We start from the raw sequence: 27,932 nt of genomic DNA on the forward strand, positions 1-27,932 counted from the left end.
AAGCTACAACTCACCTTAGGCTAAAATTCTGTGTGTAAGAAACAAATTTTCTCTAAAGAAAATTTTCCTGAAAGAAAAGTAAGACCTTCAATAACTTCACAAGTTGGAGCCAAGTCCTCTGGTCTATGATGCATCTATTCATTAGGATCCTGCCACTTTTGAATTATTCAGATTCATTATAAAATGCAGCTTTCATCTGAAAAAAAAAAAAAAAGCGTACCTCCAAGAAATGCTAAATTTAGTTCTACTGGAGATAAAGTGGTGTGTGCTTCCATAATCATGTCAACAGTCTGGCTTTTATCTCTACTAAACTCCTGGGCAGCACAGTTGGGATGCAGCCACCCAAGGCAGAAATCTGGACACCATGTAACCAATCTGCCTATTGCTAAGAAGCATTAACATTCTATTTGAACTGTCCTATATTGTTAGATAAGAGCTGTTTGAAATAATGTTTTAAACTTGTGGCTTTTCTTAAATTATAGATGGATCAATTATACTTCAAAAAATTTACCCATGTATCTAACACTAATACGAATATTCTATATTATATAACTCTCTCTCTCTCTCTGCATCTTTTCAGCTTTAAATTGTAGAAATTTCTCAAAAACCAACCTTATAACATCCTCCTCTGCAACTATAAGCTATCTAATGAATTTTATGGATGCACATGGTTGTAAAACTTTGCCGCAGATTATATTTTAGAAGGTGGATGATTAAATTAATTTGTTATTAATATGGCCAGATTTGATATAATAACAAATTAGCCATAATGCTAATGAGTGGTAATTAAATGAGCAAGGCAGAAATTTAGACCTCCCCAGACCATGTTGAAGAGATCCAGCACATCTTTATTTTGATGTGTTTTCTTTTCACCATTATTTTCAAATTGTTTTGACAACCACACTCAAGTATCAAGATACAAGGCAGGGTTTTGGAATCTATGAAAGGCTAGAATATTTACTCATCGCTGAACCGGTATTTCCTCATGGAAGACTTCCCTGACCTCTCTAATTAGGTCAAACCCCATTGCACACTCTCATAGTGCCATGCACTTTTTAAAGGCACCCATCATAAGGACAAATTTAACACACATTGTGTGATTGTTAAGCGACAGCTTCCCCCACTAGACTGTCAGCTCTGAGACCAGAAGGTCACATTTTTATTCACCAGTACATTCCCAAGCACAAAGCCTGTCACCCAGTAAAGATGTAACAGATACATTTGTTGAATTAATAAATTTGGTTAAAAATAAAATAAAAGTTTGATAAATTATTATTTGCTCATTTATGGATTAGAAGCCTCATTTATGCATTGCACTTCCTTATTTATAAATGTCGATGTGGAAATAAACGAAATCACCTTCTTGAAGTGGGAGAGAAGGGTCTTTATTTTGCGCTAATTAGCCAAACAATAACAGTATTCTACAAATGTGTCAGGAGCATCTTTTCAAATACCCTGTCCAGGGATAAATATATCAAACTTAGTTTATAACCCCCAGATAGATGTTATGCCTTCTAAATGTATACTCTACACTTTATAAGGCCTAATAATGTTTTCTTTTGTGTATAAAAATAATGGTACTGACACATGAGATTCAAGCTGTTTTTCTAGAACTGATCTATCCATTCTCTCCCTTCTGTCACCCACCTTCTTCCTGATAATCAATGATATCCATTGTAAAGTGGCTGGTTAAGATTCCAAGTGAGTTTAGGGCTTACTAGGTTGAGTGAGACTAAACTGGCTACCGTTGGAATAAGACCCTCAATTTTGGCTTCATCCCTATTTTGACCCCCCCCCCCAGTTGCATTCACCAAATGTTTCTGGCATGACTGTTACCATAACTGTTTGCCAAAATTCCAACATTATTTTTAAAAGTTTAACAGACAAAAAAAATTAAAATACATTTTACAAGAAAATGAAAATTGAAGAAGTAAATGTTACCTAGAGAAGACACAGAATAGACTCTGCTCTAACTCCTCAGTTGATAAAGGGCAGATTGTAGGTCTGAACAGTGGAACTGTGGCTGTGGAGGACGGCACATGAGGAAGGAATATGAAAGGAGTATAACCTTTGTAAAGTTTTTACTAGAGGCGTGGCTCTTAAACTTCCTCTGTCCCATCAAGAAATGGCAGCTGGCAATGTCCATACTAAAAGCCAATGAAGAGCAAAGCTGTCCAAGAGAAACAAGAGGAGGCTGACTGGGCTCTCAGGGCTCCTGGGTCTGCTCTTCTGCTTCGGTATTGTTGCTGTTTTGCTTTGCTTTCGTGATTCTCAATCATACCTGTCCATGGACTCAACTGTATCCATTCGCTCAGGGGTGATCAGGCCCTGGGAAGCTGATTGATGCTAACCAAGCTCACAGGAGATGGACCAATAAAAAAGGAAGTTAACTGATTTACTTACAAACAGAAATGTGACTACTGGGCAGATGGAACTAGTTATGTCACTTGGTCAATTCATTCTATTTCCCACTAGAAAAGTATACCTGGGAAACTAGATTGAGAAAAGAGAGTTGCTTTGTAAATACAGTGTTATAAATAAATTATTATCAAGCTACACTCTCTCACTGTAGCTTTCTGCACTAACCACTGACTACTGACAGTAGGCATATTCTGTCAAGATGATTGAAATAGTCATACTAGATGGGCAGGACACTCACTCCCTTAGATAAGTAAAATAATAAATATAAAGCACTTGGTAGGATACTTAATACATAGTAAGTGCTCAGTTAATACAAACCATTATTATTATGGTATGCAAGTATTTTGACAATATAGCATAGTGGGATGACAACATGGCCTTTAGAATTAAATCCTTGCTCCATCACTCACTTCCTATATGCCAATGGGAAGGTTCTTAACCTCTTGAGCCTCATTTCCCCTATCTGTAAAATGAGTATAATGGGAGTAATTTTATAGGGTTATCCTTAAAAGTAATTAAAATGTTGATTATTGTAAGCACTGAATGTTCATTTTTATTAATAAAAATAACAAACACTCGTATAGCATGTGCCAGATACTGTTTTATATATATTTACTCATTTAGTCATCATTATAACCCTATGAGGCGGGGATAGTCGAAGAACCTGTCACTGGTAGACTGTATTTATCAATATCTGCTCCTCTTCCCTGAGAAGGTTTACATTTGTTCCACTCCACTGAAATCAGACTTGACTGTGGCTTGCTTTGACCAGTCAAATATGAGTGGAAGGGACATGTGACTCTACTGGGCAGAAGCTTTTAAAGCCCATTTTTGCATCCCTACCTCTGGGATTGTAGAAGTGTTTGCTGGGATGGAGTCCCCATTAGCCTGTGTTCCTGAGTGACCATTACTTACCTCTGAGGGACACGTAGTACAAGCAAGAAATAAGTCATTGTGTTATATTGCAGTAGATTTTCAGATTTTGGTTACTATAGCACAACCCAGCATACCCCAATTGATACAAGAGCATAGAGACAAAACAAAATTTTCCCAAGGACACACAGCTAGGAAGTGTCTGGTTGCAGCATCTGTACACTAAATCACTTTGCCTGCTGTTTCTCAATAATTGATAGTATAATAATATCAATATTAAGAATGGTTTATTATTAAAGCATTATTGTTGTTATTTGGAGGTCTGTTTCTAGACTTTGTAAATATATGCTTTTTTCTGAATACTCAAAAGGAACCCTAGCCTTTCTTTAGATTCTACAGCAACAACAGCTGGCAGATGCCAGAGACACCACTGGAAAAGTTCTCAATGGACAATGTGGATGACACTGGACATGTTCCTTCTTTATATACCCTCAGGCAGCCCCCAAAGGCACAGTCACTATTCTGTTAGAAGAGCCTGGTCTGAACATTCACACTAACAGCCCCCTCTCCACAGTATCTCATAGAATGATTTTAAATATCTATGGCCACTAAGTGAAGGGTAGCCCACTTCTCACTCTCACTCAGCTTTCAGAGATGGATGCCTCTCCTCATACTTCTTTTCTCATTAGCCCATCATCTGCTTCCTTTCTTTTGTCTCTCAACAATGAACAGAGACTTCAAATGTGTTTTCAGGCTCTAACTGAAAGCATATTTCTTTGACAGTGAAATTACAATGACATCCATGTAATTTCTCCTATGTAGCAAGATTCCCCAGAACTGTGAGGTCCTGAAATTTGGGAATTCCGAGAGGGAATCTGCCTGGGTTAGAAACACAACTACACAGCCGGGCGCGGTGGCTGAAGCCTGTAATCCCAGCACTTTGGGAGGCCGAGACGGGTGGATCACGAGGTCAGGAGATCGAGACCATCCTGGCTAACACGGTGAAACCCCGTCTCTACTAAAAAAATACAAAAAACTAGCCAGGCGAGGTGGCAGGCGCTTGTAGTCCCAGCTACTCGGGAGGCTGAGGCAGGAGAATGGCGTGAACCCGGGAGGCGCAGCTTGCAGCGAGCCGAGATCGCGCCACTGTACTCCAGCCTGGGCGACAGAGCGAGACTCTGTCTCAAAAAAAAAAAAGAAAAGAAAAAAAAAGAAACACAACTACACATGGAGAAGTGAGAAGCTTCAATCTCGGCTCTTCCCACGGAAACTGAAAATGTTTTAGATAAAAGCAGAAAGAGCAAAGGCTCAAGTAGTGATAAAAGGCAAAAGCGTTAGGAGGAAAAATAATAGTCACATATACTAAATATAAATTTATAAAAGCAGCCCAGAATCATGGCACACACTGGAATGCATTAAATTATAAGTTGGAAATCTATCCAGGAAGAGTGTAAATACATATTTAATAGGAATGACCATTGAAGGGGTAATAGTTTCATTCATTTTTTATTTATTGCCTGTTATTCAACTAGTAATCAATGAAATTCATGAATAAATAAGAAGGGCAGCTACTTCTTAGCCCTTTTATTTTTTCTTTAAGCCCTAGTGATTGCCTACTTCATAGTTTTTCCTTTGTAATAAATACTTATTAATTATATTTCTTTAGTATTATTTTTATACATCTGTACTTGACACTTCTCCAGCCTGCTAAAATGGATTTTTCCATAAAATCTTTAAAAATACAAAGTAATAAAATTTAGTTTCTTAAAGTAGCCAACAGGACAAGTTAGAAAAATACATATTGGGAAAGCTCACTAGAATGCTCCCCTTGGGTTCTTTCTGATTTCAGTTTTATAGATGTGATCACCTTTACAATGCAGTTGGTTTTGTACTTAAAAAGTCAAATCACTCTGGATAGAGTTCAAGACTTTAGATGAATTCCACTTCATTGCAAATAGCATTTTATCAGTGATATAGTGTAAGTCCACATCTTGCTCCCAAGAGATCCTCAGAACTCTCATGAGTGAAACACTTCCAAAATTACTAACAACGTACTAGAATATGTTGGCTATGTAAGTGAAGTTGTAGTATCCCTTTCTCAAAGCCTTAAAAAAACAGGAAAAATTTCCATTGTGAGATTTTAATATTATGCTAACAACCAAATGTCTATAGTTTGAATGTTTGTGTCCCTTCCAAAATTCATGTTGAACTTAATCCCCAATGCAATAATATCAAGAGGTGAGGCCTTTAGGAGGTGATTAGTGCTTTATAAAAGGGCTGAGGGGAACTATCTAGGCCCTTTCCCTTATTTTGCCTTTCTTTCCCTTCGGCCATTTGAGGAGACACGTTTCTCCCCTCTGAAGGATGAAGCAAGAAGTCACCATCTTGGAAGGAGAGAATGTGCTATCACCAGACACCAAACCCACTCCTGCCTTGATCTTGGACTTCCCAGCCTCAAGAACTGTGAGAAATAAATTTCTGTTGTTTATAAATTACCCAGTCTCAGATATTTTATTATATCAGCACAAACAGATTAAGACACAAAACTCATTTTTGAAGGACATCATGGAGAAGAAACAGAGGGAAAGGTCTGTTAACATGTGAGGGTGGAATGGAATGGAGTTATTTTGATTCAGTGATTGTCTTGAAAAGGTACAGAGGACTGAGTCATCCTATCATCCTAAATACAATGGCTATGTAAGGAGACCAATTTTGTGTACAATAGTGAAAAAGAAAGAAAGGAAGAGGAAATTTACTGCTACAGTTGGATATAAACATATGGCAAAAGTGTGGAAAAATGCAAAACATACGCTAAGCAAGTCCCTACACTGGACCCATGTAGGTGCTAGAATATGAATTAAAGAAAAACAAAAGTATGGGATCTTCCAGAACTACCTGGATTTCAGTTTCCTTGCTAAATACTAAGTCCTGGTCTCTGGAACAATTTGGACACTGTAATTATAATTCTTATTCATTATATTGTAGAGTTAGTCATGTTTCTTTCTGCAATTTTTTCTTCAGCTTCCCTGTCATTTTTAATATCAGATAAATGTAATATTGAACTGCAGACAACACTAAACAATTTATTTTTCAGTCTCAGCTCAATTTACTCTAAAGCCTATGCCCCTTTGCACCACTCCATGCTGTCAATCCCCCAACTGGCTGAGGGCACATTTCTCATTTTTTTCCAGCTCCTTCCTTACTTATTGGAAATTACACTGGAATTAAATATTTTTTAGAAATATAAACCAACATATTTAACCAGTATTGGTTAATTCCCACTCTCTCTCTCTAGATAGTGGGGAATACTAGTCTAAATCATGTATAAGGAAACTTTTTCAGTAGGCAATGCAGAATTGTATAGGTAAGTCATGCCACAGCCTCCTAATTCAGTGATTATGTCTTTCCAGGATGGTTATTAATCATTCAACCAACTGGAAGCAAGGGTAAATTGAATCTAGTAAACTTATAAACAAAGAGTATTTATTAAAAGACTTTGAGGAGCTCAGAAAACCAATAGCAAGGCTAGAGAATCAAGTAGGAACCAAGTGTTTCAGATCTAAGGCATAAGAACTAAAGGAAGAATCTTATAGAAAAAGATGTCTTCTTAGAGCAGCACCACTGGAATAAAAAGTCTTCAGCAGAGCCCAGGTTCTTTTTCTCTCAGCTAACAATTCAAACTCAGAGGAGGTCATTTGTCCAGTTCTTGAGGAAAGGACACCAGATTAACAGGCCCCAAAGTCAATGGAGGAGAAAAAGGAGCTATAGGAAGTATGGAAATATTCTCTACTCTTGTTGAGTAGTAGTCCACTACTCTGGTGCTCAAGCTGAAATACCAGCAGCTATAGTATGTGAGTTATAATAATAGAAGATCAATTCTGTCTGAAAAGCTTTATCTTGGAATAATTTGAACAGCATTTGCTCAATCACATCTAGCAATAAGCTTCTGTCACTAAACCAGACACATTAACAAATCTCTGACAACACTAAGTGGCCTTAAGTCAGAAGTTAACAAAGAAACAAAAATAACAAAAACTAGCTCCTCCATGTTCATCCTCACCTGGCAAACAAACAAAACTAACAGCTAACATATATACTGTCTAGTTTGCTGCACTGTGACTTACATCTTTTGTATGTATTATCTCATTTAATTCTCACAAACTCTGGGATGTAAGTATTACTACCACCCTGAGGGAGATAACATAACTTGGCTAGTCTCACCACTATCAGGTAATCACACAGGGACTGCATTCTTATTTCTGCACTAGGCTGCCTGGACCCAATGGGACTGATATGGTTTGGCTGTGTCCCCACCCAAATGTCATCTTGAATTGTAGTTCCCACAATCCCCATGTGTTGTGGGAGGAACCCAGTGGGACGTAATCAAATCATAAGAGAGGTTACCCTCATGCTGTTTTCATAATAGTGAGTGAGTTCTCACAAGATCTGATGGTTTTATAAGGGGCTTTTCCACCTTTTGTTCAGCACTTCTCCTTGCTGCTGCCATATGAAGAAGGACATGTTTACTTCCTCTTCCACCATGATTGTAAGTTTCCTGTGGCTCTCTCAGCCATGCTGAACTGTGAGACAATTAAACCTCTTTCTCTTATAAATTAATTACTCATTCTCAGATATGTCTTTATTAGCAGCATGAGAAAAGACTAATACAGGGACTCAGCCACATGGATGGAGTTTTAGAGGAGGCAGAACATTGTAGTGGATAGAACCATGGGCATGAGTTAAAATTGCAGGCTGGCCATTTACTAGCTGTGTGACTCCAGGCAAGAAATTTCAACCCCCCACAAGCCTCAATTTCCTCATTTGTGAGATGGAGAGAGTCCTACCAGAGTCAGCATGTCATGTTGCAAGATTGCACTGTTGTGGCAAGGAAGAAAGGGGAAATGCATATAAAGTACCTAGCCTTGAGTGCTGATCACAAATTAAGTGCTGAACAATCGATGGCCATTATTATATGTCTGTCTCTCCTTATAGACTAGTCTTGGAGACCCAGGTAATCCTCTTGTTATTTGGATCCCTAATTAACAAGCCCATATAAAACCTCCTGAACATAAAGTGTTTATATCAGGGTTCACACTGCCACATTATAATCTAGGGTTATAATAAGCACCTCTTTAACACTACAGCTCTAGGTCATCCCTGCTCCTTAAGCAAATGATGCCTTATCCATTCCCCTCCTCCACTGGCCTCAGACTGCTAACTTCATGAGGTCAGAGTCTGTATCTCGTGATCTCCATGTATCCCCAATGCCTAACACAGAGCCCAATGCATAGTAGGGGCTTATCACTTGTGGACTGAATTTTTAATAGACATTTGTAGTATGTTTTACAGTTAACCTAACACTTTCACATAAACATGTGCAGTATCTCTGCAGCACAGGTTAAAGACATAGGGTCTGGAGCCAGACTACCTGAGCTCAGACTTTAGTTCCACCATTTACTAGCTGAGCAGCCTAAGGAAATATACACAGACTTGCAATGCCTCTGTTTTCTCACCTGTAAAATGAGATTAATAACAATACTGAGGTGGTGTGAGTGTTAAATTGTTAATTCATATAAACCTCATAAAACAGTACCTAGCACAAAATGAGTGCTCTTTAAATGTCAGCAATTATTAATTTTTGTAGCTATTTTTCTCCCATTTAGCGATCAAGAATATATTCTGTCTGCCTAAATCATTTCTCTTTTCATGTAAGAAAATATAAAAGGTGGCATATTTACTTCAAAATCCTAAAATTAATGTGCAGCAGACAGCAAATCATATTCTCAAGAAAATTACTTCCAAAGCTATTTGCAAAAAGAAATGTATTTATAGGAACTGTTCTTAAAATAAAAATCCTCAATGGCCCTAGATATTCTGTACTTTGTCTCTTCGAAATCATTTGTGTTGGAATCTTCCCCAGAAGCATTTGTCATTATTCTTTCCATAAATAAGAACAGCCATATTAACTTGAACGTAAGTGTTCATGTGAGTAACACACACACACACACACACACACGCACACCAGGCAAATTAATCTCACAGATGGGCTGTACCCTGCCTGCACCGAAAACCTCATTGCCTTATTAAGGCAAAAACCATGTCAATTCCAGTATGCAGCTCCCCATCTCCTAGAGTATGAACCTAGAGATCAAGCCACACATTCCTTAAGGCGTCACATGACCCAACTTCAAACGATACTACAAGCCTTCAATAATCAAAACAGCATGGTATTAGTATAAAAACAGATATATAGACCAATGGAACAGAATAGAGAGCCCAGAAATAATGCTGCACACCTACAACCATGTCATCTTCAATAAAGTCAACAACAAGCAATAGAGAAAAGACTCCCTATTCAATAAGTGGTGCTGGAACAACTAGCTAGTCATGTGCAGAAGATTGAAATTGGAAGCTAACCTAGGAAATACCATTCTGGACATAGGACCTAACAAAGATTTCATGACAAAGACACCAAAAACAATTGCAACAAAAACAAAAATTGACAGTGGGACCTAATTAAAGAACTTCTGCACAGCAAAAGAAACTATCAAGACAGCAAACAAACAACCTACAGAATGGGAGAAGATATTTGCAAACTATGCATCCAATGAAGGTCTAACATTCAGAGTTTATAAGGAACTTAAATTAACAAGCAAAATTAAACAACCCCATTAGAAAGTAGGCAAAGGACATGAACGGACACTTTTCAGCAGAAGACACACATGCAGCCAACAAGCATATAAAAAGGTGTTCAACATCACTGATCCTTAGAGAAATGCAAATCAAAACCACAATGAGATACCATCTCACAGTCAGAATAGCTAAAAGTCAGAAAATAACACATACTGGCAAGGTTGTGGAGAAAAGTGAATGTTTATACAATGCTTGTGAGAATGTAAATTCATTCAACCATGTGGAAAGCAATGTGACAATTTCTCAAAGAACTTAAAATAGAATTACCATTTGACCCCAGCAATCCCATTAGTGGGTATATACCCAAAGGAATATAATTCCTTCTACCATAAAGACACATGGACATGTCTGTTTGTCACAGCACTATTCACAATAGCAAAGCATGGAATCAACCTACATGTCCATCAACAGTGAACTGGATAAAGAAAATGTGGTACATATACACCACAGAATACTACACAGCCATAAAAAATAATAAGATCATGTCCTTTGCAGCAACATGGATGGAGCTGGAGGGCATTATCCTAAGCAAACTAATGTAGAAACAGAAAACTAAATACCACATGTTCTCACTTGTAAGTGGGAACTAAACAATGAGACCACATGGACACAAAGAGAGGAATAGCAGACACCAGGGCCTACTTGAGGATGGAGGGTGGGAGGAGACAGAGGGTCAAAAAACTACCTACTGCATACTATGCTTATTACTTGGGTGATGAAATAATCTGTACTGCAGCCCCCTGTGACACGCAGTTTACCTACATAACAAACCTGCACATGTCACCCTGAATCTAAAGTAGAGGTTAAAAAATCCAAACCATCATATTTAATCCTTAACATTTCTCTACACATTGGAGAGATGAGGAGGAGAAAAGTAAAGGCACAGGGGACTTCTGAATGTTTCATCTACCTTCAATACTGTAATGTTCCAAGCAAAGCTCTCGGTTGCTTTGTTGAGTTTTCTTCCCTTCAAGCCTTCTTTTGCCCCCAAATTATGAAGTTCTTCATGGAACTCCATCCCTTTGAAGAAAGAATGAATAAGAAATCTGAGTATATATCTCAGAAAAATGGGCATCTTATAATGAAAACATTATCAGTAAAATATAATTTCACATTCCTGTCTTCTCATAATTTCCAAACCCCTAAATTGAATCATCCTTTTCACTCTGTTCATCCCACCAATAGTGTCCTTATGCACAAATTGACAATAGTCAATGCATTGGACTAAATTGCATTTAAAACAGCCAGGAGCCATAGAAAATGTCATGAGAAGTAAAAAAGTAAATTCCATGGGTCCAAAAAAATAGGAAGAACGAATAAGACCTAGTATTTAATAATACAACAGGATGGCTATAATCAATAATAATTTAATTGTACTCTTAAAAGTAACTAAAACATTATAATTGGAGTGTTTGTAACACAAAAGAGAAATGTTTGAGGGGATGGATACCCCATTTTTCATGATATAATTGTTACACATTACATGCTTGTATCAGAACACCTCATGTACCCTAAAAATATATACACCTCTGTACCCACAAAAATTAAAAATTAAAAAAAATTATTAAGTAAATAAGTAAGAAGCAAATTATTCCAACAGGTTACATCGACCTTGTTTGTCCTCTTCCTGGTTTATGCATGAAATGGTCTGATGTGTCCATGGCAACCATATGTGAGGAATGCATATGTCTTGTTTTTCTTTATGAACCATTCCTGTGGCTTAATAGTAGGCCCTGGAGCCCACATAGATAACAATAAGTAACTAGCAATGTTGACTAAAAATAAAAAGACTTTTTAAAAAATACCATTCTGGGAAACACCCAAGTGTTTCAGATTTGGAAACGACCTTAAAGTATTTTTAGCTCAACCATCTACTTGAGCTTGAAGACTATGAAAACCATCACCATCATGTTTCTTCAGCCTTTGTCTTAGCACCTTAAAGATGGAAGTCACGGCCGGGCGCGGTGGCTCAAGCCTGTAATCCCAGCACTTTGGGAGGCTGAGACGGGTGGATCACGAGGTCAGGAGATCGAGACCGTCCTGGCAAACACGGTGAAACCCCGTTTCTACTAAAAAAATACAAAAAAAACTAGCCGGGCGTGGTGGCGGGCGCCTGTAGTCCCAGCTACTCGGGAGGCTGAGGCAGGAGAATGGCGTAAACCCAGGAGGCGGAGCTTGCAGTGAGCTGAGATACGGCCACTGTACTCCAGCCTAGGCGACAGAGCGAGACTCCGTCTCAAAAAAAAAAAAAAAAAAAAAAAAAAAAGATGGAAGTCACATTCTCTTATGAACAGCTCATTCCATCTTCTGAAAGCTATGACTGATATCGAGTCATCACTTCCCTGGAACTTCTTCTTCCCTGGAACTTCTACTCCTTGGTGCTAGCTGGACACAGACCAAAAAGGTCTAAACTCTTTTCTACAGTGCAAGCTTTGAGATATTTGAAGAAAGATATTGGGTAAAATCCCTTCAAGTTTTCTCTAGGTTAACCATTCAAACATATTCAGCTTACCAATGAAACTCTTCTTTAAGGACGGCATCCAAGCAAGCCCACTGCATTGCCCAGTTTCCTGGAGCTGAGCTCTGTGGGAACCTGTCTCCAGGAGTGAACATGTACTCAAAAGCTTGGAGACGCCCACATGAGGTCAGGGATCTACCACCATTCTCCTTGTTCTAGTTTTTATATTTTTATTAATGTAGCCTAAGACCACGTTAACTTTCCTGGTGCTAACATCACAGACATAGTGCATAGTAAAGAACATGAGCATGGAGCCCAGCTCTACCACTTACTAGCTATGTGAGTCTAGGAAAGACCCTGACATCTCTGGGCTTCAATTTCTTCACTGGTGACATGTGGTTAACAAGTGGGTTTACCTCATGGGATTGAGGAAAAGTTTAAGTGAATCAATACATATAAAGATCTCAGAGCAGTGCCTGGCATCAAGTAAGTATCAGGTATTATTATTTTTGTGTTTCCTGTCAACAGAAACATCTAAGCCTGCTGGTCAGTCAGTGAAAAACACCATTTTAAAAGTTTGGTCTCAATTCAAAGGGCAGCTCCACCACGTGTTGATATGGGACCTAGGGTAAGTCACTCAGTCTCTCAGAATCTCAGGTGCCTCATCTATAAATCAGATATAATGATGATTACTTTGCAGAGTTGTCATGAGTAAAACTGTGTGCTTGGTATAGCATACGCATATGTATCAAGCAGTTGCTACTGTTGTCGTCTTCCTCATCATAATCATTATCATCATTATCGTGTGTGTGGATAGAGAAGGCTGTGGATCCAGAAGATGAAAGCACAAGGGTGTGGATGAAGGTGAACAGAAATAAACAAGTGCACTCTCACAGATATGTGACTCCTCTCATACTTAAAAAGAAACAACAAATCTAAATCTAAAGTGAAAACTAGTAATGGGGCAAAAGCCTAGAAGATTAATAGGATTTTGGTTCCAATTGTAAAATTAAAGTGGGTTTTAAGGGACTGTATGGAACCACAGCTTCAATACCAGCAGTAGAAGGTTTTGATGGGGTTCCAGACAACAAAACTAGATTCATCCCTCATCCCTCTAGACATCTTCAGATACCACCCCAACCCTGTATACTCACATATAACCCACCTATTATCACTTGGATTTTGTCTGTACTAAACAAAGACTAAAATGTAACTTAAAGTACAGTTAAGCAATGCCATAAAATAATTGAATTTTAAGAGAAGCAGCAGAAAGTTTTTGAAAAAAAATCTACCAAGAATTATTACAGTTTCTAAACAAAGTAGAAAAAAGAAACAGAAAAAAATTAAAAACAGTTACCTGCTTTCTGACACTGTACAATCTTTTCCTGGACTGTGTCTGCCATTTCTATGAGAAACCGGCTCTCTTGAATCATCTGTTACAAAACAAACATCAAAAAGGTAGTTGTCAGAATCCTTGAACTGGCTCATTGGGAAGATGACATACAGAAAGACCCACGTGATAACTCCAGTAACAGGAAGTCATAGTCTCACCAAAACAGATGGGATGGGAAGGATGAGCTCTGTTCCAATCCCCATTCATCCTAACACTGAGGCTAGTGTCACCTTCCTTATGATTACTCCTTTGTGTAACATGCTTGGCACACAGTGGGCACCAAATAAGTAGCTGTCGAATAAATGTACACACATTCCTTATGTCCCAGGTCATAATCATAAATACCTAATTCCACTCCCTTAACACCAAAGATTACTGCAATATCAAGGCAAGTGGTATTGGAACATAATAGCAATGAGAACAAGAATAGGGTTGTTTATCCTTCCAGAGGCAGCAAAGTCACCTTTAAAAACATTATCTGCTCCATTTTATCCTCCCTGTCTCTCCCCCACCCCACTCCAACCAAAAAAATGAAGTATCTCCTATCTTCTCCAAATTCTCTCAAAGCTCCCTGTGTAGCACTCAAAGGTGGGTTTGAAGTCCCACTCAGCTACCAGCAGGCTCTGGTCCTTCCCATCTCACTTCTTCCTAAATGCCACTTCCAGAATCATCATCCAAAAGTACAGTACTAACTAATTCCCGGCTTTGTCATTTTCTCCCTTGCTTACTGAATGAAGTAAAATTTTTCTAACCTAGAGCTATGGTGTTCCAGTTCCCCTAAGTCTCATTTGACATGGATGAATCACGCTTCTCTAAACGCACCCTACTTGTTCCTCCTCCCACACATTTCTTTCTGTTAGGGAAGCCTTCTTAAGCCATCTCCCCTGATCAAAATCCTGACAGGCCTCAAAGCTCACTTCAGTGCCCTCTTCTCTATTAGTTCCCTGATTTCCCCTTCTGTCTCCTTCTCACTCCCCATATTCCCAAAACATTCTATTTTTTCAATCTGTTCATGGAATTTTTTATTTTCTATCTTATAATTTATTGTTTACCTATAGTCTTCCATCTTGTTGCTTCTCCAGTAAATTGTAATTCCAGTAGAGCAGGGACTCAATCTTATTCAGCTTTGTATTCCCAGATGCATCCATCCATTTACATAATCACCTTTTTTCCCTGTTTTACTTTTGTGATACTGATTTCTTCTCCCTCTCTACTACCCACATATGTGTGTGCAATAAAACATTTTATTTATTACTGACCACTTCTTAAACTTGTAATTATCTTTTTGAACTCCCATCTCTCTTTTTGTCTCTAGATTTCTCCACTCTTTTTTTTTCTAGGCTTCCTCATTTTTCTGTAATTTTGTATGCTCTTAATTCTCTTTCAAATTAAGTACTGAAAAATAAGCATAAAGCTTTTAACAGGATTACCCCTATAGAAATATAATACTCAAACATCAGAAAGTAAAACAAATGTTAAAACTTGATTACATGCTTATTTGAGGTCAAATAAATTTAGGATCAAAACATACTCCAAAACCTTATAGTTCAAGTTCTTTTCAAAAGCCCCCAAATAAGTCTTTGTTAACCCCGTAGTACAAGTTGTTTCTGTTTTTCTCATTGTCTAATAAACCTCATAAAGAGATAATCAAGTATAATTTTACCTCAAAACAAGCTTCTCTTTGAGATTCCTCAGAAATAACCTGAAATCTTTTAGTAATAAAAGTCCCAAATTGTGCCCTCACATATTTCATCATTAATACTCTCAGAACATAAAATCATTGCTCATGTGAAATTGTTTCATAAGGGCATTCAATTTTCTCTATGTCAACAGCTTCTATTGTATCGAGAATAATAAATTTATTCTATTTTCTGCAGTCAGCTTTCAATTATTAGTAGCTATAGAAAAAACAAATGAGATGAATAGTTAAAATGCACCAATAATCCAAACCACAATTTAAGTCAAAAATTTCAAATTTTCCTTTCAACTAAGTAATTTATCTAAGTTGTCAGGGAGAAAAAATGGTCGATTTGAGTTTCATCTCCTTCCTAGATCTCTAACTGATACTTACTGATGTAAATAAAACACAAAGCGCAAAAGCCAAGCAGAGAAGGTGAGAAGATGTCCTCAGATAATCCCTGAGCCTGGAAGTCAGCACGACTCAGCCATGACGGCTGGGTTGACTCAGTCCATAGAATCTGGCAGTGGCCTGATTTACATATCTGATGTCTCAGCCTGAGCTGCTAGTTGCCTTTGCCTGTTGTAGTAATACAAAGAGCTTTTCTCTGGTTCTGTCACATGAATCTGTCCTAATGGATCTTATTTCCTTGTCAGGGCTTTGTCTCTAAAAGAATAGAGGACTTACCCAGATAAAGGTTGACATTACTTTATGCATTAGATTATCCAGAGCAGGGGTGTGTCAAGTTACCAGTTAAGAGTAAAATTATGTCTTTTAAAAGAAAACTTTACTGAAGGGGGCAGTGATACTGTTACTCAGAGATGGATTAAATTGTTCAGCGTTTGTGAAGAAACTATCCTTCCAGCTCTTTCCAGTAAGAAGTTTAACTAATTGCCCAGAATCATTGCAGAGTCAATGTAATTATTTAATAATACTGAAAAGATGCACTTTCATCATATCAGGACTCAAAAATCTTTCACAGATTCCCATTTTATCCTGAATTAGATCTAAATTCCTAGAACCAAATCTTTCTACTTAGAAGTCATCTTACAGACAGCCTATCATGGACAACCAAATTTTATAGACAAAAAAAAAAAAAAAAAAAAAAACTGAGCTAAAAGTTAGCTTGCTTAAAACCACACAAATAGCTAGTGAAATAATTTAGACTAGAATCTAGGCATTCTTGAGGAGCAGACCATATTAAAGTGTAGAATTCCTATTGCAAGTGCAAGTTGGTGATAAACACTTAATAAAGTAACATTCATCAAATTAAGCATCATGGAAATAAAGTTTGCCATGACTGCTTTTCCCTCCAAGTCCAATTCACAACACATACCAACCATGATAAATATTTTTTCATATGAAACATAGGAAGAAATGTATTTCCTTGAGTCCTCTGCTTTTTCAGGAAGGAGTTAGGAACTTTGGAGAAGCTATTGCTCGAGAAAATGTAAGTCAATAAAAAGCTACACTACTCTAGACTTTTTTTGTCCTCTCCTTTTCAGAACACTGGAATAATTCCTCTAGCTCTTACTTTCCTTCTAAGCAAAACAACAACTGGGTTTTGATTTTATGGTTCTGCAGTGGCTCATCTTTTCAGATCATTTAAAACAAGATGAGTTTTATTAAACTTGGTACATTTGTAAATTAGATTGCTCTTACATATATAGTTGCTAACTAGAATGAAGATTATTTCCTTTAATTCTCGAGTTCCTTAAATATTTAAAATGAAGCAAATAAAAGCATTGCTAATAGGTTGGCATCTTGTTTTTAAGCAATCAAACCTGTCAATGTGATCAACTCTCAGTCATACAGAAACAAGTGTAAAGTCAGAATATTTGCATGTTCACTGAAAGTCCACTGCCTTTGGAGTATGCAGCAGAGCTCTCCATCCTGGGACTAATGCATCACATTTGCAAGCATGATTTGTAATGGCGCAGGACAAGTGAACTCGCACACACAACAGGTCAGAGGATGTTTGTCTTCACGTTCACAATGGTGACAAAATCTACTTCAGGGAGCCCTTTTGGCATAAACAGATCTTTTTTTTTTCTCTTGTTGTTTTGTTCCCCAAAGAGTTGTCAGCTATACTTTGAGTAGTCATTAGAAATATTTGTTTTTATCTAGCTGTCATTACAGTTTAGCTCCTTCATAAAACTTCCAAGTGAGTAGCCTTGGTAAACCTTCTCCAGCATTTTCAGGCCAATTTGACTACCTTATACCTTTAACCAAAAGTGTTACAAAGCCTGAGCATTCAAGAATGCAAAGCGAACTTTGAGTATGCATGGACAAAATTCCACAAAATAGCCAACCTGAAATACTTGCTTATGGATCTGTATCTCTGATATCCATGGTCCTAGAGATCCCAGTACCAAGTGGAAATTTTGCCACTCCTCAAGATGCTGATAATTTTCCCCTTACACAGAAAACGTGTCCAAAGACATTGCTGTACCCATATGTGAAGGAAGGTTCCATGCTCCAAGTGCACAGCATCTTGTTTTTAAACACCAAGCTCTGGTTGGGCACACACCAGCAGACCATTCTTTTTTTAGGTTCTAACACTATACAAGCAAAGATACTTCTTGAAATGCAAACTAAGAGAGTTCCACACAAACTTCACAATGAGAGACAGTGATGGAAGGAGAGTATCTTTGACTTAACCCAATCTTAATTTAAATGGATTTCAATAAGCAAAACTAAATTAGGGAACTATAGACATAACTACAATTCTTTCGCATCCTGAGGCTGAATATATACTGGTTCTAACACTGATATAAGAGAATGTATTTAATCCAACCATTACACCTGGCTTAACTGTAATACTTACTAGTGTATTTGTTCCATTGTAAGCATGATTAGACAGCAATTAGCTCTTTTTTGCTGGATTCCTGCGCACTCTAGCACAATCAACTGCTCTCCAAATCACCCCCCAACTGACTTAGTATAAGATTAAATAACCCTTGACTTATGTTCTCTAGATTGTTTTGATTTCCTTTTTTCAAACAACAAATTTTTAAAAATTGTTCTTACCATAGTAAAGTTTTAACTTTTATGTTAACGTTAAATACGTTAGCACAGAAGTCACCTTTGGAGAATGCTTTGGGCTTCTTTTTTATTTTTATTTTTTATTATTATACTTTAAGTTCTAGGGTACATGTGCATAACGTGCAGGTTTGTTATATATGTATACTTGTGCCACGTTGGTGTGCTGCACCCATCAACTCGTCAGCACCCATCAATTCATCATTTATATCAGGTATAACTCCCAATGCAATCCCTCCCCCCTACCCCCTCCCTGTGATAGGCCCCGGTGTGTGATGTTCCCCTTCCCGAGTCCAAGTGATCTCATTGCTCAGTTCCTACCTATGAGTGAGAACATGCGGTGTTTGGTTTTCTGTTCTTGCGATAGTTTGCTGAGAATGATGGTTTCCAGTTGCATCCATGTCCCTACAAAGGACACAAACTCATCCTTTTTTATGATTGCATAGTATTCCATTGTGTATATGTGCCACATTTTCTTAATCCAGTCTGTCACTGATGGACATTTGGGTTGATTCCAAGTCTTTGCTATCGTGAATAGTGCCGTGGTAAACATACATGTGCATGTGTCTTTATAGCAGCATGATTTATAATCCTTTGGGTATATACCCAGTAATGGGATGGCTGGGTCATATGGTAATTCTAGTTCTAGATCCTTGAGGAATCACCATACTGTTTTCCATAATGGTTGACCTAGTTTACAATCCCACGAACAGTGTAAAAGTGTTCCTATTTCTCCACATCCTCTCCAGCACCTGTTGTTTCCTGGCTTTTTAATTATTGCCATTCTAACTGGTATGAGATGGTATCTCATTGTGGTTTTGATTTGCATTTCTCTGATGGCCAGTGATGATGAGCATTTTTCCATGTGTCTCTTGGCTGTATGAATGTTAGGAAGAATCAATATCGTGAAAATGGCCATACTGCCCAAGGTTATTTATAGATTCAATGCCATCCCCATCAAGCTACCAATGACTTTCTTCACAGAATTGGAAAAAACTGCTTTAAAGTTCATATGGAACCAAAAAAGAGCCCGCATTTCCAAGATAATCCTAAGTCAAAAGAACAAAGCTGGAGGCATCACGATACCTGACTTCAAACTATACTACAAGGCTACAGTAACCAAAACAGCATGGTACTGGTACCAAAACAGAGATATAGACCAATGGAACAGAACAGAGTCCTCAGAAATAATACCACACATCTACAGCCATCTGATCTTTGATAAACCTGAGAAAAACAAGAAATGGGGAAAGGATTCCCTATTTAATAAATGGGCTTCTTTCTTACAGTTGTAACCTTCTGTATCTATTCCACTTCAGAATGATATATTTAAGATATTACCCAAATATTTTCATAATAACTTAAAATACTGGAAATGATCAAATATATTAGGAAAATACTTCTTGATTGCATGAAAAATTAGAAAGGTGAGAACACCGAAAAGGAAAAGCTCAGCCATCTAAAGAAAAAAGTATATAAAGTCAGATAATATTTTTCTTTCAAATGTATTTGCAAATAAAATTCTGCTGAGTACCAGGTGGCAGAGGGGTAGAAGAAGTGTGTTATAAGTCACTGTGAAAAGTCCATCATAGGACTAAATGATCTAAGACTCCAACTAAGGACATAAAATACCATGTGGTCAACTCTGAACACTGCATGTCACTACTCCTTCCCTTTTCAGGTGTAAGTCTTCCTTTCCCATCAGGGTTGCCCATTCCTCAAGGACAGAAGTTTTGCTTTATACTATTTCTTTCTCTAGCACCTTGCACACTGCCTTGTACATAGTAGGCATCCAAAATATGCTTGCTTAGTTGACTAATTAAAAGCCTAAAGGCACATACAAAATGACATATCAAATGAGAAAATGTTATTTTACAAGCGGCAAATGTATGTGTTCCCACACATTTTCCTATCTATCTTGAGTTACAGAATTGTCATTCTTTCTATCACGACTATCTGTGCTGATTCTATCTCTGTTCATTCATCTTTGATTACATAGAATAAAATGTAGAAATGTGACTAGAGTAAAACATTAGGGCTGGAGCTAAATCTACATGCCGACAAACACTATTGCAGAATGAAAAAAGTCAAACCCATTCAAACAAACTAGTTTTGATAGTGACCTACTAAAATCACAAAATGTTTTCCAATCTAATCACCTGCTATTACAACTCCATGTTAAATGATGAGTAACATGTTCACGTCCTCAATCATAGACTCCTAGGGCTGGGTAGTACCTCACCATGTTACATCTCCTGCTGGTAAGCTGCTGATGCACAAGGTCTGCTGAATCTTCCACAGCATTTAATGCAGTGGCTTGCACATTAAAATGAGTTCAGAAAATGTTTATCAAATGAAACATCTCCATTTTCTGGCTATAACACTAAGTAACTCTTTCTGTAACCAATTTTCATTCTTAACAACCCCCAAATTAAAATGAATCCTAAATGAAAAAAAAGTCATATTACTTTTATTTGCAAATATAATATGACATTATGAGCCTTAAAAGACAATGACTCTGTGACTATACTACCTACTTCAATGGGATATTTTTCCAGAGAAAGTAAATATCCACAGTGGGGAAGTGATGCTTGCTCTTTCAGAGACGTGAGGCAAAAAAGAAGAATCACAGTAAAATAAATGGAAGAGTCACTTAGAAATGGTCTTCTGATTTCAAATTAAGCTCCAGGGACAGTTTATCGAAAACTTTCCTGATGAGCAGAGGGCCACTGAAATGGCGCTGTAGTGAACAATCCAATGCCAACAGCTCTTCTCTTTGTGTATTTAGCTTGTGAAAGAGGCATCCATTCTATCATTGACTTTTAGAGCCTTTTCTACTTGCCAGAGTTATTAAGTGATAGTGTTCCCAGTTCCCTCTAGTGCTGTTTTAGAAGCTGTACACTTCCCACCTCCAGCCATGACACGTTTTATATCAGCAAAGTCATCTCTGCTTCAGTTGCACAAAATATTAGATAGGCATTTACATAGCAACATCCTATTCAGAGTATTAATAGTAATAGTAAACTGGGCTGCCCATTAGCAAATTGCAATTCTTTGAGCAACCCCACCTTCACCTTACCTAGACTTGGTGAACCCTCTGTCATTACCATCTCTCTCTTTCCCAGGTTAAAACCCACTTGTGGAACAGGATCTGCTAAATTCACTAGAAGGTATGAATGAATTACTAATAGCTCAATGTGTTATTACTCACAGGGATGTTGCCGCATTTAAAATAGATAAAAAGTCTTAACCCTAGGGAGCTGGTTGTAACTTTGAAATTTCAAGTCCCAGGAAGCAGACAAAACGTACACTTTAAATAAGATGTGCTAAGACAGGGGAGAGTGTGTCTTCCCTTTCTTCTGAAATTATGTCATGTCAATAGGCCCATTTTGCTACAAATACATTTGATTTTTGATTTCTTGATACCAACACAGTTACTATAATGGAATTACAATTGCAAGACTAATATTAAAAGGACTTTTAAGGCTGGGTGCGTTGGCTCACGCCTGCAATCCCAGCACTTTGGGAGGCCGAGGTGGGCGGATCACGAGGTCAGGAGATCAAGACCATCCTGGCTAACATGGTGAAACCCCATCTCTACTAAAAATACAAAAAATTAGCCAGGCATGGTGGTGGGTGCTTATAAAGTCCCAGCTACTCGGGAGGCTGAGGCAGGAGAATGGCATGAACCGAGGAGGCGGAGCTTGCAGTGAGCTGAGATCGCGCCACTGCACTCCAGTCTGGGCAACAGAGCGAGACTCTTCCATTTCCAAAAAAAAAAAAAAGGAGAGAAAAAAATGACTTTTAAGACTGAATTTTAAAACCCTCAGGAGGAAATATTTTCAAATATTTAATGAGCCAGTGTTGGTAATAAATAGTGGGATTTATTGATTTATTTATTTATAATGGGAAATAAATGGGGAAAGCTAAATTTAGGGGAAAAATCTGTGCAGATGAACTCAGGGGCAGTGTTTTCTAGAATATTTTATTTTATTTTCCCTTAATAATAGTATAATTTGATGGACTCAAGTTTGCTTTCAACTTGCCTGATTTATTTCTTTCCATACTGAAAAAGAAAACATCTGTATCTGTTCAGGAAAGATTTCAGGTTGTTTTTTATTCTAAACATATTCTGCATTTTTTAGTGGTAACAATTTTTCCTCTTGGATGGCATCTATGCAGTTCATTACCATTTTTGAGAAATCCAAACATTTAAGCAACTTAAGTCTAAACTGAACCAAAGCGTTCATTTTGGAATACCTTCTCCCCATGCCAACCCCACCACTAGGCAATAAATCCTGGATTTGCTTTTTTCCCTTATTCATCCAAATCAGTTTTTATTAATAGTCTGTGGTAGGTGGGGGGTGGGGTGGTTAGGCTGTATTTTTATGAGAAGTTTCAAGTTTACATAAAAAGTAAATGGAAAGTACAGAGTTCTCACCCTCTAACTCTACCCCCACCTCCTAGTTTTCCCTACTGTTTACATTTTGCATTAGTGTGGTATATTTACTACAATTGACAATCTACTATTGATATACATTCTTATTAGCTAAAGTCCATAGTTGACATTAGGGTTGACTCTTTGTGTTGTACATTCTATAGGTTTTTGACTAGTGTATAATGACATATATCTGCCATTACAGTATCATACAGAATAGTTTCACTGCCTTAAAAATCCTTTGTGCTCCACCAGTTCATCCCTCCCTGCCTGACTCAAAGCCCCTGGCAAATAATAATCTTTTCACTGTCTCCATAGTTTTGCCTTACTCTGTAAGTTTTTTAGCCAAATATAAAACAGGGAACAATTCAGCAAGGGTGGTATCAGAGAGGTAAAATCAAGGGGATTTAATAATTTATCATAAAACATATTCAATTATAGGATGGAAACTACACGATTTTCACCAACAACAGATGCTTTTATTTATTCTTTTTATTCAATGAACACTACCTCATAACGTGCTAATGTGCCTACATTGTTTTGTCATCCTGGCACTGTCAACGTGCTAGAGGTGACAGTAATAAGTAGACAGGATCTCTAACCTCATGGAGTTTACATTCAAATTGAGGGGTAAAAGAGGACAGAAATTAAAAAGTTCAAGCAAAGTATTTTTCAATACTGCTAAGCAGGAAGATGGAAATAAAACATGGCTATGTGACAAAGGGATGGATGGGGAGAGTAGTTAGGGAAGGCTTTTCTGAGAAAATGACATTTGAGCTAAGAATTAAGAGATAAGGAGGAATAAATTACAGTGTTCCATTGCACAGTAGTGACTACAGTTAACAATAATATATTGTATATTTCCAAATGGCTGGAAGAGGTGGTGTCAATGGTATAGTGGTAAGTACAGCTGCCTTGCAAAACAGCCAGAAGAGAGGATTTTAAATGTTCTCACCACTAAGAAATAAATGTTAGAGGTGATGGATATGCTAATTACTCTAATTTGATCATTACACATTGTATACATGTATGGAAATGTCACACCATACCCCATAAATATGTGCAAAGAAAGCCAGTGTGGCTGGAAGAGGGTGAGCAAAATAGAGGGTGTGGGAGTGAGGCTGGAGAAGCAGATGAGACTGGAGAGGCAGGTGAGGTTGGGGAAGGCAGGTGAAGCTGGAGAGGCAGGTAAGCTAGAAAAGGCAGATGAGACTGGAGATGCAGGCGAGACTGGGAGAAGCTGGTGAGGTTGGGAGAGGCACATGGAGCTGGGGAAGCAGGTGAGAGAGGCAGGTGAGGCTGGAGTGGCAGATGAGGTTGGGAGAGGCAGGTGAGGCTGGAGATGCAAGTGTGGTTGGGAGAGGCAGTAAAACTAAAGAGGCAGGAGAGATAGGGAGAGGCAGTAAAACTAAAGACGCAGGTGAGGTTAGGAGAAGCAGGTGAGGCTGGAGATGCAGGTACAGTTGGGAGAGGCAGGTAAAACTAAAGAGGCAGGGGAGGCTGGAGAGGCAGGTGAGGTTGGGAGAGGCAGGTGAGGCTGGAGAGATGGGTGAGGTTGGGAGAGGTGGATGAGGTTGGGAGATGTAGTGAGATTGGGCAAGGACGGAGAGGCAGGTGAGGTAGACAAGCAGGGGCAAATCCTAAATGACCTTGTAAAGCCACAGTCAGGAGTTTCCATTGTATTTTAATGGAAGCCACTGGAGGATTTTAAGCAGGAAAGTGACTTGATTTGATCTGTTTTTATTTCATTTTATTTTATGTTATTTTATTTTTTATTTGAGATGGAGTCTTGCTCTGTCACCCAGGCTGGAGTGTAATGGCGAAGTCTCGGCTCACTGCAACCTCCGCCTCCTGGGTTCAAGCGATTCTTCTGCCTCAGCCTCCCGAGTAGCTGGGACTACAGGCATGCGCCACCATGTCTGGCTAATTTTTGTATTTTTAGTAGAGATGGGGTTTCACTATGTTGGCCACGCTGGTCTCAAACTCTTGACTTCAGGTGATCCACCTGCCTTGGCCTCCTAAAGTCCTGGGATTGCAGGTGTAAACCAGACCCTTGATCTATGTTTTTAAATGCTCACTCTAGATCTGAAGAGATCTTAGAAGACCTATTTAAGATTAATACAAACAGTAAGACACTAAGAGCACTAAGGATGCCAACCATAACAATGCAAATCCTAGAAAGTAAAAATGGTGTTTTAATTTCAAGGCCAATATCCTCATTACATGTATCTGTCCCCAACCACCCCATCCCTCAAAATAAATACTCAACAGAGATGACAATGGTGTTTTTAATCACTTCTGAATTCTACCAAGTTTACCATGTGGTGTCAGGATATTTACACTTAATTCCCTCCCAAAATGGTTTTCCATAGAGAACTGTACATGAAAGACTTCATTGTAAGTATTTCTGCTTCCACCATAGCCTTTTATATTAACCTTTGGAAAACCATGCTCTGCCTGCAATTACAATTTGCATTTTAATAATACAGATGAGAAAAAGGCTAATATTTCACTCTTGGCTTCAGCAGATAAAACTGAAAAAACAAGACACTGTCACACGCTCGGGGACGTGAAATGGAAATTGCCCAGCCCCAGACCAGGTATCCTTCTGCTAGTACTACAGGTCAGCTTCAGGGAGCTCCCTCGCCACGAATGATTTCTCTTTCTTAGCTTAAAAGAGAAGTGGAGGAATAAGTGATTTCTACTGTCTGTCTCTATGGCAACTAGTACCCTAATTTCACCTCTTAGATGGCAATTATACCTATTCATTGAATAGCTTTCAGTCCCCATTTTTATGTTGAAAAAATTGATTTCATGAAAAATGAGATGCAGGTAATAGGTAAACTTTTCCCTAGCAACCATGAAGTACAGTTTATAGCAGGTATGGTCATTCATAAGCAGAACATGCCCTGTGGACATTTTTATTTTTCATTCATAGAGCATTTACCTCAAATGTCTTTCTTCTAGTTGTTTTTTTAATGATAAAATCTTCATCTTTTCTTCCTGAAGGTTTATTTTATTCAATTATAAAATTAGTTGGGTTTATTATAAAGAGTTTGGTGAATACAGAAAAAATATAGAAAAGCATAAACAAGAAAATATAATTCACTCTCATATAAAAACAATCACTATAACCTGCTAGCAACTTAGGTGCATATACATAGAAATGTAATTTAAATCCTATTGCCCATTTTTTTGTAATCAAATTTTCTACAAAACATTGTAAGGACTTCTCCATACCATTAAATATTCTTCTAACACATGATTTTAATATCTTCAAAGGAATCTATAATATAGATTATTACATTTCACTTAGCTAATCTTTCTATGTTGACATAATTAACATAAATGTTTATGCATCTCTCTATTGGCTTAGAATAAATCCAAGAAAACGAACTCTATAGATCAAACTAATAAGCATTTTAAATTGTATTGCCAATTGTTTCTCCAAGAAATATTATATCAATTCATTTTTCCACTACAGGTAGATGAATGAGGGTATCCACTTCCTTAAATCCTTGATCAGAGGTACTAATTTTTTTTTTTTTTTTTTTGAGACGGAGTCTCGCTCTGTCGCCCAGGCTGGAGTGCAGTGGCCGGATCTCAGCTCACTGCAAGCTCTGCCTCCTGGGTTTACGCCATTCTCCTGCCTCAGCCTCCCGAGTAGCTGGGACTACAGGCGCCCGTCACCTCGCCCGGCTAGTTTTTTTTTGTATTTTTTAGTAGAGACGGGGTTTCACCGGATTAGCCAGGATGGTCTCGATCTCCTGACCTCGTGATCCACCCGTCTCGGCCTCCCAAAGTGCTGGGATTACAGGCTTGAGCCACCGTGCCCGGCCAGTACTATTTTTAAAGAGAAAAAAAAATGTCAATTTAATATTGAGGGGAATATCTTACTATATTTTCTTAATTTCTAATTTAAAACTTATTTTAAGGTTAACTGTTTTTCATTTTTCATTGTTATTGGGTGAGGGGGGTGGGGAAGTGAATTGCTTATTCACCGCTGTAGCAGACTATTGGTTGTCCCTTGATATCCATTCTCCCTTTATTTCCTCATAACAGAAGAGACAACATTTAGCATATGGCCCCTTGAAATATATGTCAGATATTTTCCATTCTCCTTTGCAACTAAGTGTGGATATGTGTCAACTCCAGGCTGATGAAATAAAAGCAAATATGATCTATTCTATTTCAGATAAATGTCCTAAAAGGAAGAAGCTATGTCTTACTTATTTTCATCTTTCCTGATGGTTAGAATGCAGATATTATTGCTGGAGCTCAGCACCCATTTTGGACCATGAGGATAAGGGGTACATTCTAGGGATTAGTGGAAAAATATAGATTCCATATAAATTTTGTCTTAACCATCATAAGGCAGCACTGAGACATGTTTACTTCCTATAGGTGTACAATTAATTGGTTATATTGCACTCTAAAGTCATTTAGATGATGAGTGTACATATTTTTGAGGGTTTTTAAAAAATAATTCATTCTTTGCTAAAGCAGAGCTTTTCCACTTACAACTTGTGGAGCTCCAGGTTCAAGTCATTTTCTCAGAGGTGTCCACTGAGACTTAGCGGAAGCTGAATGGGCCAGCTCGGCATGCTACCTCCAATCCATGTTTCAAAGGTAGTCACCCTGTGTTATTCACTGGAGTTCCACAAAGGAGTCCCTGCTATTCATGATTTCACACGCACACACACATAAAAAACATGGAGTCACAATTTCTTACCAGATCATAAGCAGCCAGCATCTTTTTCTGCACATCTGGAATTGCACTCAGAGGCTCCAGGTAAGGAAAGTTGTCTTTCATCACAAGTGAGACTGAAGGAGTATTGTCACTGGTGATGAGCCGAGATGACAGAGTTAACAGGCACTGCTTCAGACTGGCAATTGGAGGGAGTCCACATAGTTCCTTAATAGACACGATCGCGTT

General features: G+C 38.1%; 1 protein-coding gene across 1 annotated transcript in view; it reads right to left on the reverse strand.

Annotated features, from left to right (window-relative positions):
- The window catches only part of PLCL1 (phospholipase C like 1 (inactive)), a 358,935-nt gene that overhangs the window by 34,648 nt on the left and 296,355 nt on the right, over positions 1 to 27,932 (reverse strand). Inside the window, exons 3-5 of the mRNA XM_033230742.1 lie at positions 27,729 to 27,932; positions 13,803 to 13,878; positions 10,898 to 11,007 (exon numbers count right to left, since the gene is read on the reverse strand). Of these exons, the coding sequence (XP_033086633.1) occupies positions 10,898 to 11,007; positions 13,803 to 13,878; positions 27,729 to 27,932 (390 nt within the window). The remainder of the gene's footprint in view (positions 1 to 10,897; positions 11,008 to 13,802; positions 13,879 to 27,728) is intronic.

Source organism: Trachypithecus francoisi, unplaced genomic scaffold (genome assembly GCF_009764315.1).
Source record: "Trachypithecus francoisi isolate TF-2019V2 unplaced genomic scaffold, Tfra_2.0 Lachesis_group13, whole genome shotgun sequence".
In the NCBI taxonomy this organism is placed as follows: domain Eukaryota; kingdom Metazoa; phylum Chordata; class Mammalia; order Primates; family Cercopithecidae; genus Trachypithecus; species Trachypithecus francoisi.